The following is a 12,211-nucleotide window of genomic DNA, read 5'->3' as shown; positions in this document are numbered from 1 at the left end:
GGGGCGGGGCGGGGTGGGGCACGGCTGCTGCGTGGTGCGACCGGGTCTCGAGCAATTGCGGCTCGAGCCAAAGAATTTGTGGCAACAGCAGGCAAACTTGTACGGCAGCCGGCGCGCCGGCTGCTTTTCGCCGCCTCCGAAGCTCACGGCCGCTGGCCCTCCTCCTGGAAGTACCCTGCACCACCGCACCCGCGCTCCACCCTGTGGGTGCAAGGGCCCCTGGCGCAGGGAGGCGAGGCTATCGGTGTCCAGGCGTGTGCGCTGTGCTATCCTTCTCAGTCTGTGCTCACCCGCGGCACCATGTGCTTGCCGCCCAAGATTTTCAGTAGGGTGGTTTTGCCCGCGCCGTTGGCGCCGATCAGCAGGCACCTGCTGCCCGGGCCGAGCTCAAGGTTCATGTCAGTTATGAGGGGCCCTTGGCCGGGGATGGGGCGACCGTCTGGGGGAAGGGGGGGCAAGAAGGTTTGCAGGCGTGGGCGGGGAGGGGTGGACGGGCTGATGGGGCGAGCGCAAGGGGGAGGAGGGGGAGACAGGTGTGCCACAGGGGTCTGCGGCTGCCAACAGCCATAAAGCTGATCATCTCCCAGGTCTGGCCTTCGCATGGCGTTTTCAGTACTTGTGGGGTTGTCTTGCATGCGCGTGCTGGTGCAGGCCAGCACGTGGCGGCGTCACTGCCGCAGTCAGCCTCTCAATGCCCCCAGGGTCGCCGGCGGCAGCTCACCCAGGCCAGGGTAGGCAAAATCGAGGTGCTGCACGCGTATGGAGGGTGGTGCGCTGCTGCCATTACTAGCAGGCTCCTGCTGTTGCTGCTGCTGCTGCTGTTGCTGCTGCTGCTGGGCCTGCTGCTGTCCTGCTGTGCTGGAGACCGGGCTGGGAACCACTGCCGCATCGCCGCTGCTTGGCTGCGCTTGCTGTGCAGCCTGCAATGCCTGCTGCGCTGCAGCCTCCTGCTCCTTCTTTAGCCTAGCGATCCTAGCGAACGGACCTTCTGTAGGAAGCTCAGCTGTCTTGGCCGCAACGAGGCCCGCGCCCTGTGGATGGGTGATGCTTATGGGCACCGGCATGATGCTCGGGACAATGCGATTGATAAGTGTCTAGCTTTATATGCTGCGTGAGCCTCCGAATAGTTTAGAATGGCCCTCCAGTACGGTAGCCTGCGCCTGTGCCAAACCAAGCGTCAGCGCGATGTGTATGGTTGAGTTGATTGCTTGTATAAACCAGTACTTGAACGTATGGAAAAGCACCGCACCGCGTCGAGGCCGTGGCGCTTGGCACTCGTTCAAGTGAGTGGTGCAGGCACACCCGCAGACCCTGCTCCAGACCAGGCATCCCTGCACATTTTTCCCAACACACACTGTTCGAGTAAAAACTTATAGGAATATGTGGTACAAGGTGAATGTGAATCAAAGGGTTCAAGCCCCACTCTCTTGCGTCAGCATGCTGTCCTAACTTTGACCAAGTCAAAAGCCCAGTGCCACCCATTGCAGGCAAGGCTACACTGGCCCACGAGACGCCATTCTTGTTAAGACTCGGTGTCACAGCTTTACACAGAAGTCATGCGTTGGGGCAAGGTGACATGAGAAGGCATGCTGGATGGTACGCCTTTATCATCATCCGACCTTAATCATTGAGAATCAGAAGCTGATGTGATAATCAAGAGCCTCCATATCCATGAATCATAAGCGGTGCATTTGTCTTGGCGGCCTGCTTCATCTTCAGGTGCATTGTCGTGCAAATATGCAAGCAGCTTGAGCTGCTTGCTTCCTCTATGCCGTGGGTCTGCTGACTCCATCCTTGCTGTTTCCACCCAACAATGATGCTCATGATTGAATTGCGTACGGGCAAGTTTGTGGCCATACATGCTGCATGCTCGCACAACGGGCTGCATTGCGCCACGCGTCCCAGCAGGAGTGCAGCCCACTATGTCATACCGGCCAAAGCCCCCCGCGCTGGAGCTAGTGCCATTGAATCACACCAGTAGATTCACGTCTATGAAGTCATCGTCACCTGCTTTGTATTGCTTGAATGTGATCTATTGCGATTGGATCATTTTCATTAAGGCTGTGTGAGAACCCTCAACTGAATTCTTATCGTGTGGCCTGTATTTTGTGCTACATCTTTGGAGTACTGCAGCAGCTCTAACCGGCGTCGTGCTTTGTTGAACGCGATCTAGCAGACCCAGGACAGTACAGGCTTCGAAGGACGCGTCAAGGGGCTTGAGATAACTGCAGGTGTGCATGCCATGAGGCCTCTTATGCGGCGGATGCTCGGGCCGACTGCTTCCAGGGGTGGCGCGAGCGCCAGCGCTGCAGTGGCGCATGCAACACCGTAGGCCACGCTCGTCCCATTGTCTGTCAGGTCCCCTGTTGCGAGAGACGTGATCAAGTTTTGGGGGCTGGTGCGGTGGGGCTGTGTTACGGGTGTGGCTGGCCGCCTTCGTTCCGCGCAAGCACTACTGTACCGCCCAGTGCTGCGGAGACGCCACCAGCTGCAAGCCTCTCAGGCGCCGGCCAGCTCTGGGCAGGCGGCTTGTAGCACCGCTCCATGCAGGGCGGCAACCAACAGCAGCAGCAACAGCAACAACAGCAGCAGCAGCAGCAGCAGCAGCAGCAGCAACAGCAATGGCAGCTAGCACAGCAGCAGCAACTCCTGCAGCAGCAGTTGGCGATGCAGCAGCAACAGCGCCAGAGGCTCCAGCAACAGCAGCAGTGGCAGGCGGCACAGCAGCAGGCGCAGGCGCAGCAGCAGCAGCAGACGCAGCAGCCCCAGCACCAGCAACAGGCGCTGCGCCAACAGCAGCAACAACAGCAGCCCCAGCGGCAATTGCCGCAGCCGCAACAGCAATCGCATGTTCGCTTGCAGCAGCAGCCGCAGCACCAGCAGCGCCCCGTGACCCCTCCCGCCGGCAACCTTTCGGCGCCGATGCTGGTGTTGCAGCCGCAGCAGCAGATGATGACTCTGCAGCAGTATCAGCAGCGGCAACAGCAGCTGCTGCAGCAGCAGGCGGTGCGGCCACCGTCGCCGGGCGTCGGCGTCGGCGTCGGCGCGGGTGCGCAGCCGCAAGGCGCGCAGGTGCGGCAGATTGGTACGCTGTCCTCTGAGCAAGTCCAGGCGATGCTCGCTCAGCAGCAGCAGCGCGCCGCCGCCGCCGCGGCCCAGCTGCAGCGCCCGGGCTCGGCTGGGCCCGCACTGGGCCCCGTGGCTGCCCCGCAGCCCGCCGGCGCGCTGCCCTCCCCCGCCCCCGCGGCGCCCGCGGCAGCGGCAGCGGCGGCGGCGCCAGCTCCTGCGGGGCCGAGCGGGCCGGCGGCGAAGCGGCAGAAGATTGGCGATGAGGATCTGTTCTTTGGCAACAAGGGGGAGCATATGGATGTGCTGCAGGGCTTGGTCAATGACAAAGACATGACGGCGGGGCGGGAGCTGCAGACGGTCGCCGGCACGGCCAAGGCACGCGGTCGTGCGGGGGGCAAGTGGGGCAGGAGGGGCGGCCGGGGGCCCCGATTTGTACGGTTTGAGGAGCCTTTGAACCCTCCTTGGGGGGGGGGGGGGCAAAACAGCGTGCGGCTGTTTCAAGCGCCGCCCCTGGGAGCAGCGCCACAACATTTTCTGCTACAAAGGGCCTGCGGCACCCGGTGGAATCATTGCTCAGTTTCGTTGACTGTCGGGAGGGGCTTGAAACAGACGCGTGCCCCGCATGTTTGGCCACCTTTTGGTCTGCGTGCAGGAGGAGCTGCTGCTGGCGCAGGCGCCGCTGCTGAAGCTGGTGTGCGCGGCGGCGCTCAAAAATGGCATCAAGCTGGTCAACGCCGAGGTCCACAGCTTCCTGGCAGCTGCCGTGCAGGTGCGCCGGCTGGCCGCAGGACGGACCTCGGAGATAGTCTGCCTGAACGGCTCACAGTCCACCGCACCTCGTCACTTTCAGGGGTCTGAAGCTCAGCAGAGCTTGGCCCGAGGCTCACATTTGGTGCTGACCCCCGGCGCCCTGTCCTCACCCCCACCCTATCAGGCGCACCTGGGGGCCCTTTTGGAGGGCGCGGCGCGCGCGCGCCTGCAGAGAGACGACGTCGGCAGGTGCGGCCCCGCGCCCCGCGCCGCCACGCTCCGGTTTTGCCAGCCTCATAGTAGCCCTTGTGGGTCCCATCAGCATGGCCGCACAATAAACAGGAGAGTCCAGCACTTGTTGCCTTGTCCCTGATGGCCTGGAACTTGCAACTGCACCGTTGGTGCTGCATGTACAAGCGCACGTCCTGCATGCTATGTTGTACCCCTGCTCGCATGACAAGCACTTGATTAATCATGAATTCAACACATACATACACAGACTTGCACGCACGCGCGCACACACACACACACACACGCACGCGCGCGCGCACACACACACACACGACATTCACATGTTCGCCACAATGGCGCGCCGCGTCCAGGGAGCTCCCAGGCGCGCGGCCGCTCGAGTCGCGCCGGCAGTCTGCCATTGCGCGGCTCAACGAGATCAGCCAGCGCGCCAGGGAGGAGTTTGAGGCCAAGCGCAGCGCAGAGGAGGAGCGGCTGCTGCAGCTGGGGGGCACGCGGAAGAGGTGTGTGCGTTTGGTTGGGGTGCGGTTGTGTACATGTGTGGGCAGTTGTGCTGGTGCATCTGGTTGTGCATGTGGGCACGTGTGTGCGTGCGTGTGTGTGTATGTGTGTGGTTGTGTGTGTGAGTCAGAGAGAGCAAGAGCAAGAGTGATTTTGAAGTCGAGTTATGTATGTATATGCATGTGCTGCATGGTTCGTGTGCATGCGTGTCCCGTTTGCACGGCCCCCTGATGATGCCAAGCGTGTCGTGCCGCCCTAGCTGTCGCTCTAGCGAACCAAACCAACCGACCAAGCATGGGTTTGCTGTCTGTCACTGCGCACCCTGCAGCAGCTCTTGCCTCCAACCAAAGGCACCTCATGCTGTGATTCCACTTGCACTTGCTTACTTACTCGCTGATTGTACCTGATGACGCAGTTCCGATCATCCCGTTCCCCTGTTCCTACACAACACACACACACACACACACACACACACACACACACACACACATACACTCATTCATTCATTCATTGATAATTCACTATCAACACCCAAACAAAATCGTCCCAGGCTGGAGGAGGCGGAGCGGGCGCAGGTGCGGGAGGCCAAGGCCGCTAAGGAGCTGGCGCAGAAGCGGGTGGCCCTGAAAAGCACACTGGCCGCCATCGGCGTCGGCGGCCGCGGCTTCGGCGCCATCGGGCGCCCGCACGGCGCCGGCTTCACGCGCGCGGCGCCGCCGCGCCCGCCGACCGACGGCGAGGGCGGCGGCGGCAGTGGTGCGGACGCGCCGCCGCGCGTGCCGGTAGCGAACGGGCACCCCAACGGCACAGCAGCAGCGGCGCTCGACGGTGGCGGCGGCGGCGGCGGCGGTGCCCCCTCGGCGCCGGGGCCGACGGACGCGCGGTCGGCGCAGTCGGAGATCAGGGTTCGAGATCTCATATCAGTCATGGAGCGGGAGCCCTTGTACCGCAGGAGCCCCCACCTCTTCAGGCTGTACGCCGTGGGGGAGCTCCCCAACCGAGCGCCGGGGGGCCGTTGACGCGCAATGCCATCGTGGGAGCCGGCTATTTTTTTGGCCTGCCGTTTGCTGGCAGCTGCGCGAGTTCTTGTGGCGACCGTGTCCACGTATGCGGCAGCGTCCAGCCCCGCTCCCACTTCACATTTATGTGCACGTCAGCGCCGCCGCAACAGCTAGAGCTGGGGCCCCTTTACTTGGCTGCCGCCTCGCAGCCCCCCCTCAAACGCATGGCTCCTCCTATTGTACCAGGGCGAGGGGGTTCCCCGCTCCATGTGAGCACTTTATGCGCCCAAAATGCCCACCCGCTGCGCTGGCGCTGCCGTTTCGGCTTTGGCCCTTGCGAGCGTGACCCCAACCGCGCGCGACAGTGCCGCGCAATATGCGTATGCTCCTAGATCGCATCCAAAAACTTAACACAATACTGCAATGGCAGCTTTACTATTCTAAAAAATGAAACAAACGCACGCTATGCTATCAGTCGCTCGGACGCCCCGCGCCGCGGCGCCAGCCGGGCCGCTGGAAACAGGGCAGCGCCACGGCGCCAGCGCCGTGCCGCTGTGCTCTGCAACCGCAGGGCGCAAACCGCGCGGCGCGGTCAGTTGGCGGCGCCGGCGGCCTTAGCCTTGGCTGCCTGCACACGCTGGTAAAAGGCAAAGCCGGGCTGCTCGGGGGCGGGGGTGTAGAGGCCCGCGCTGATGAGCACCTGGGGGCGTGACATAGGAGGGGGAGGGCGAGCGTTGCGACAGTGCTGAGGGGTGGGCGGGTTGGGCATCGCAGGGGCAGGACAGAGTGCCAGCAGCCTCATCAAGCCAGCCAGGCTGCTGAGGATGCCCGTTCCGTTGCACGCGGCGTTCGTATCAGGCCCGCGGTCAGGTTGGGTGGCCAGGCGTCGCCACGCCGCCGCCACGCCGCCGCCACGCGCCTCACGGCTGCTCCGCCACCCCATCCACCACCTCCTACTCCACCACCTCGGCGCGCCGCGCCGCCGCCGCCGCCGCCGCCGCGCACGCGCCGCACGCACCTGCTGCTTGTACCTTGCGACGCGCGCCTTGCGGCGGGCGGCGGTGTTGGCGTGGATCACGCCCTTCACGGCCGCCGTGTCGATCTCCTTGTACGCCTCAGCCACCAGCTTCTCCAGCGCGGGGACCTGGCGGAAGGCGGGCAGGCACATGGGATGGTGCCGAGCGAGGAAACCTGGGTCAAGCAGCAGTCAACACGTACGGCCCACAGTTCAACCTGGCGACGGATCCACGCGCGTTCGGAGGGCGTCGACACCCGCGAGGAAACAATAAGATGATGCACTGTGGTTAGCCGGCGCAGCTGCGGCTGGCCTCGCTCCTGGCAATGCATGGGGAACGGGGACGGGGCGTGCGGCACCGCTCACCTGCTCGGCTGCCCCCTCGGGAGCCTTGACCAGAGTCTCGGAGAGCTTCAGCACCTGAGGGACTCCAATGCGCGCGGTGCCAGGGCGGCCGTGAGCAGCTGCTCGGAAGGCCGCGCGCCGCCGACCGACGGGGCGGCCGGGTGCGGCATGGGAGTGTGCTGACAGGCGATGCCTTTTGGCCGAGCGCCCGCTGGGCGGCTGCTCCGCCATGCTTGCGAATACGCATTCATTTCATTCCCAAATGTTCTGGCGCCAGCGTTGCTACTGCAGCCACCGCTGGCATCGCGGCTGCGGGTCTTGCGAGCGCATTTGAAAAGTCAACGCCGCGCTCTCATTGCCTCCGCACCTTCTTGATGCGCGTGGCGATGGCCGATTTGCGGCCCTTGTTGCTCATACGCCGCTCCTCTGCCAGCTGCGCCCGCTTCACCTGTGAAGAGAAAGCAGTGTGGGCAGGGTTGCACGGGACGATGGTGACATCGGCCGTGTGGGCAGGTGCAGCGAGGCGGCCAACACAAGGCCGTGCGCATGTGGGGTTGTCGGTCCCACTGCTCCGCACCAGAATCGAGTACATTGATTTGCCCAATCGAAAGGCACTCACAGGTTGAGGAGTGCGCTTCTTGTTCTGCGCCTCTGCTGCCACCACTTGCACGGCAGACCGCCTAGAGGGCGCGACCACCGCTGCAGGCGATACACGGGGAGCAAGCCCGGTCATACGCATCGAAGAGCTCGCCTTGGCCAGCATACTTGCCGCCGCTGCCTGCTTAATTTATATGTGATCGGGCGACCGCAGATGTAGCTGCGAACAGCAACGTGGCACACCACAAATAATAACACTCGATCCAAGGCGCACGATAACGCGCCAATGGGCGGTGCTCGCTTCGCTCGACGAGGAAATGCAGGGCGAAGCTGCCCAATGATCGAGAGTGAGAACCTCTGGCACCAGCTCTGCCAAGCCGCACCGTCTCCCTATCAGAAATTGTCATGCTATATCAACACCATGCTCATGCCTTTGTCCAGATCGGGTTGATGTTTTGAGGGTCACCAAGTACTCTGCTCTCACCACCGCGAAATGCAGCTGCTTGAACGCACAGTCCTGTGAAAAAGGAATCGATCAGCACCCATGGCGGCCCTGGACATCCTCGGCTACCTGCCGGCACCGGCAGGGCGCTTCAACCGAGGCGCTGCAGACATGCTGGAGGGCGAATTGCTAGCAATCGGTGCATGCTCCAGCGTCGCCGTGCTGGAGGTTAGTGATTGAAATAGCACCACTGACTGGGGCTGCACATGTCAAGATACCGGCGTGTGCGGACCAGGCCGCTTGCCCGTCAACCCCAGCCACGGCAGTCGACAACAGATCCGTCAATCTGGGACACCCCCGGGCGCAGCGCCGGGCGCAAGCAGCGACCGCAGCGGTGTGTGCTGAGTCTACTACAACACAAAGTCCAATCATATCCCCACTCTGCACCACCGCAGCTGCCAAGGCTGCAGGCGGCGTGCATGCTGCAGGGCGGCCACCGGGGTGCCGCTGTGACCGCTGTAAAATGGTGCGGCGTGCAAGTGCCGCCGCCGCCGCTGCTGCTGCTGCTGCTGCTGTTGCTGCTGTTGCTGCTGCTGCTGCTGTTGCTGCTGCTGCTGCTGCTGCTGCTGCTGCTGGCCGTGGCAGCAGCAACAACCTGCCTGAGGCTGCTGGTCTGGATGCACCTCAATCCAGGCACCACGCAGCACCGCAGGCGCCTGCCAGTCCCCGTCAAACACCTCCCACCCCTCGCCCCACTTACAATCCTGGCCCGACCCCTTATGCAGGTACCCCGAGTGCCACTCAAGAGACCTCAGGGCCACGGGCCACGTCAGGTGCGGGGCGGCCCCCCCACTTGCGCCCTCATTGCCGCTGCTCGCTTGCATTCCCTTTTTCCCTTTGGGGCCGTCCCCACAGGATGCGGGAAACGTGCAAAGCTTTGACCCCATTGCATCTGCAGGAAGGCTGCATGATTCTTGATCATGCAGATCCTGACTTGACATGTACCCTCCGCATTATTCACAAACCTGACCCGGCTGCTTGGAAAATAAGTCCTGATCGATTTGAAGTTCAAAACCATCACACCATGCAACAACAAACGAATCAGGCTGGCATCGGGCGACAGCGCCGGCGGCGTCGTGCTGTGGGATGTTCTGTCCACCTCCATCATCGCGCGCCTGGACGACGTGCCGGCTGCCCAGCAGCTGCTCGACGACTACGCGGCGGCCTCCAGGTGCGCGAGCGGCCGGCGCTGCTGTTGCTGCTGCTGCTGCGGCTGCTGCTGCGGCGGTGGGAGCTGCAGCGGCGGTGGGAGCTGCGGCGGCGCAGGTGCCCGTAAGGCTTCATCCCCTTTGGCAATTTGTTGCATGCCGCTTGCTCAGGCATGCCAGGGGAGACACACGGTGTTTGATTACGTGATACAGGGACTGCGAGATGCAGGGATCGTGGGGGTCCACACGGGCCACTGTGTGCTGATGCTGTGTCTGCTGGGCTTTGCTTTCCCGCAAAGCGCGACACCCTCACGTGCTCCCCCCGCCTCGACCGACCCGACGCCCGCCTCCAGGGGCGAGTGCTGCATCGAGGGCCTGGCCTGGGTGCTGCCGCAGCCGGGGGCGCTGGCGGTGGTCGTCTCGCCGGCGCTGCTGCTGATTTGGGACACCACAGGTGGGCCCCCGCGCGGCACGCTCGGCCTGCGTCCGGCGCCGGCTGGGCGGGCGCCTGGACCGCCTTTGATGGGGTCGACGCACCCCCACGCCGCTTTTGAGGGCGCGTTCCGCGCTCCCTGCGCTCGCCTGCGTGTCTTCTCAGCTGCCTGCGCCCCGCCTGCGCGCTCGCACAGTGCGGCTGCTGGCACCTGCGCCTGACTCACCCGCGGCACCCACCTGACGCACCTGAAACCCCCACCTGACGCACCCACACCCCTCCACCTTATACACCCAAACCCCCCCCACCGGACACACTTTTAACCCCCTCAGGCGGCGGCCTGCTCTGGAAGCGCGAGCTTGCCCCCCTGTCCTCCCCCGAGGTGTTCACCTCCATCTGCTGCGACCCCCTCGACCGCCGCCGCGTCGTGCTGTGCGGCGAGGCCGGGGCGCTCCTCGTGATGCGGCTCAGGGGGGTGGGGCGGGACGGCAGAGGCGGCGGCGGCGGGGCGGCGGCAGTTGCAGGCGGCGAGGAGCGGGATCTGGTTGAGCAGCGGCAATATAGGGTGAACGTGGCGGCGGCAGCCAAAGAGGCGCCCGGGAAGGATCAGGCCGCGGGTGAGAGGTCTCCCTGGCGATGCCCCCTGGACGGGGACGTGGGGGCAGGGCGCTATGGGTTGGGCTGGGGTTGGAAGGCGGGGAGAGTTTGGGCAGGGGACCAGGCTATTTGTGCACTGAGCCACATCCGCTGGTCCTGGCGCCGCGACCAACGGCCCGTTGCCGCCGGCACTCTCAGAACCTGTCCACTTGCCCTGCGCAACCTCGCGCGCTGCCAACGCCTTTTGAGGCCAACACCAGCACCGCCGATCACCCTGCCACACGCCTGCCACCTCCAGCCTAGCCTGCGCGGGCCCAGATCCAACCCAAAAAATGCCACCACCATGACCCTTCCCCCCACCGCGCAGACAAGCTGCCGCCGCTGACTCTGCAGGCGCGGTTCTGCGCCGACCGCGACCTGTTAGTCGTGCTGCTGCCGCGGGAGCTGCTGGTGTTTGACCTTGAGCTGGGCCAGCCGGCCGCGTCGTCGGCGCTGGGCGGCGGGCGGCAGCCGTTCAGCCACCTGCTGGGGGTGTACGGCGAGGGCGTGTCGCAGGTGGGTGCCGGGTGTCTCACGTATGCTCCACCACACGGAACACGGGAAACACACTCCACAGATCGAAATGTGAACGCCAGGTAAACTGTGCCAAACGTACACACAAGACGCGTGCAACACGCATGCTCGCACCACACGCGTCATTTGCTGCACAACCACCGTGTAGAAGCCCTAAGCAACACACCCGCTGCTTCCAGGGGGCTTCCCCATCCCCACAACCTCCCCATTTTTCGACACTTTCCATCCCGCACACACCCTCTGCCCAGGGCCTGGGGGACGAGGGGGGCATCGACTTTGTGTATTGCGCCCACGTGGACGGCTCCCTGAGCTGCTGGACGCGGCGCCCCGGCGAGCTTGCGTTCAGGCCGGGGCCGGCCACCAAGCTGGTGGCGCCGCAGCTCAAGGGGTCCAGGGGCCCGCAGGTGGGGCCGATTGTCGCGTGTGTGGTGGCTATGCATGCGTGTGTGTGTGTGTGTGTGTGTGTGTGTGTGTGCAATCTCATGCATGGTGTTGGCGTGTGGTTACGCACGTGTCTGTGCTGTCTTGCAGACAACTGTCAATGGAAGGGTGCATGCGTAGCAACCTTGTCGTATAGGAATCGCATCGCTCATGCATACCTTTTGATCTCCACTTTCACCTCACAACTTGCACACAAGCCCTCCCACACACCAGTGCGCTCACACATATAATCCCCCTTGCTCTTGTTTGATTGACACACACTATCTCACCCTCTGGGACATCCACACACACGCGCACGCATCCCACCGATGGTATGTGCACACCTTGTTTCAGGCGACCATGGTGGCCGTGTGCTGCGCCCTGTGGCGAGACGAGCTGCTGGGCGAGGGCGGCACAAAGGACGGCCCACCCATTGAGATTGGCAGGTGCGGGGCAACTGACAGCCGCGGGTTCCATTTCACATAGCAGGTTTATCACACTACAGCAAGAAGTCCCCGCTGCCTCTGCAGGGCCCACATGCGACCCTTTTCGAGCGCAGACCCGCAGACCAGGCTCCACACACACTTGGGGCTGCTTCCACTCAACCCATCCCCTGCATACGTGCCAAGCGCGCCGCCCTGTGGTATCGGCCGCGGAGTTGGATCGACTTCAAAACCCACCACACCCCCTGCGCCCCCCAGGCTGCCGCCGGTGGCGGCGACGACACAGTCAATTGCCCGGCAGCTGGCCACCGCAGTCGGTGGGCAGCGGCCGCATGAGGAAGGTGAGCGAGGTTGGCGTTGCTCTTCTCATCGAAATTCCATGCGCATGTTGAGATTCATGCCAGATGGCATACCTGCCCAGATAGCACACCTGCAATGATTCAGAGATGGCGGGCACAGGATTACCTTCTCGCGTTCAACCTCTTGACACAAGCCTACGCGTCCGTCCTGACGCCAAGCCGCGCGATGCCCCCGCCGCAGGCGCCCCGCGCGGCGGGCGTGGCGGGGG

The 12,211-nt window shown here is 63.8% G+C and overlaps 4 protein-coding genes across 4 annotated transcripts in view; 2 read left to right on the top strand and 2 right to left on the bottom strand.

Annotated features, from left to right (window-relative positions):
* MNEG_1428 (CCR4-NOT complex subunit CAF16) overlaps positions 1–398 on the bottom strand; it is a gene marked incomplete at both ends in the record, with an annotated part of 3,087 nt that extends 2,689 nt beyond the window's left edge. The window contains one exon of the mRNA XM_014050091.1: positions 291–398. Within this exon, the coding sequence (XP_013905545.1) occupies positions 291–398 (108 nt within the window). The remainder of the gene's footprint in view (positions 1–290) is intronic.
* A 2,146-nt stretch (positions 399–2,544) lies between these two features.
* Positions 2,545–5,588, top strand: MNEG_1427 (hypothetical protein; the record flags this gene model as incomplete). The annotated part of the gene is made up of 5 exons (XM_014050090.1): positions 2,545–3,501; positions 3,722–3,838; positions 4,004–4,068; positions 4,422–4,571; positions 5,120–5,588. 5 exons carry the CDS (start codon positions 2,545–2,547, stop codon positions 5,586–5,588), a joined length of 1,758 nt encoding a protein of 585 aa, XP_013905544.1.
* A 574-nt stretch (positions 5,589–6,162) lies between these two features.
* Positions 6,163–7,693, bottom strand: MNEG_1426 (30S ribosomal protein S20; the record flags this gene model as incomplete). The annotated part of the gene is made up of 5 exons (XM_014050089.1): positions 6,163–6,270; positions 6,589–6,714; positions 6,952–7,005; positions 7,298–7,378; positions 7,550–7,693. The coding sequence occupies 5 exons, from the start codon at positions 7,691–7,693 to the stop codon at positions 6,163–6,165; spliced, it is 513 nt and encodes a 170-aa protein (XP_013905543.1).
* Positions 7,694–8,071: 378 nt separating this feature from the next.
* MNEG_1425 (nucleotide binding protein, putative) overlaps positions 8,072–12,211 on the top strand; it is a gene marked incomplete at both ends in the record, with an annotated part of 15,652 nt that continues 11,512 nt past the window's right edge. Inside the window, 10 exons of the mRNA XM_014050088.1 lie at positions 8,072–8,197; positions 8,425–8,495; positions 8,755–8,802; positions 9,075–9,200; positions 9,531–9,631; positions 9,943–10,227; positions 10,575–10,762; positions 11,029–11,184; positions 11,555–11,646; positions 11,902–11,984. Of these exons, the coding sequence (XP_013905542.1) occupies positions 8,072–8,197; positions 8,425–8,495; positions 8,755–8,802; positions 9,075–9,200; positions 9,531–9,631; positions 9,943–10,227; positions 10,575–10,762; positions 11,029–11,184; positions 11,555–11,646; positions 11,902–11,984 (1,276 nt within the window). The remainder of the gene's footprint in view (positions 8,198–8,424; positions 8,496–8,754; positions 8,803–9,074; positions 9,201–9,530; positions 9,632–9,942; positions 10,228–10,574; positions 10,763–11,028; positions 11,185–11,554; positions 11,647–11,901; positions 11,985–12,211) is intronic.

Source organism: Monoraphidium neglectum (genome assembly GCF_000611645.1).
Source record: "Monoraphidium neglectum strain SAG 48.87 unplaced genomic scaffold scaffold00142, whole genome shotgun sequence".
NCBI classification, from domain to species: Eukaryota; Viridiplantae; Chlorophyta; class Chlorophyceae; order Sphaeropleales; family Selenastraceae; genus Monoraphidium; species Monoraphidium neglectum.
Note: the sequence above shows the minus strand (reverse complement) of the source record. Positions and strands in the feature narration are given on the sequence as shown.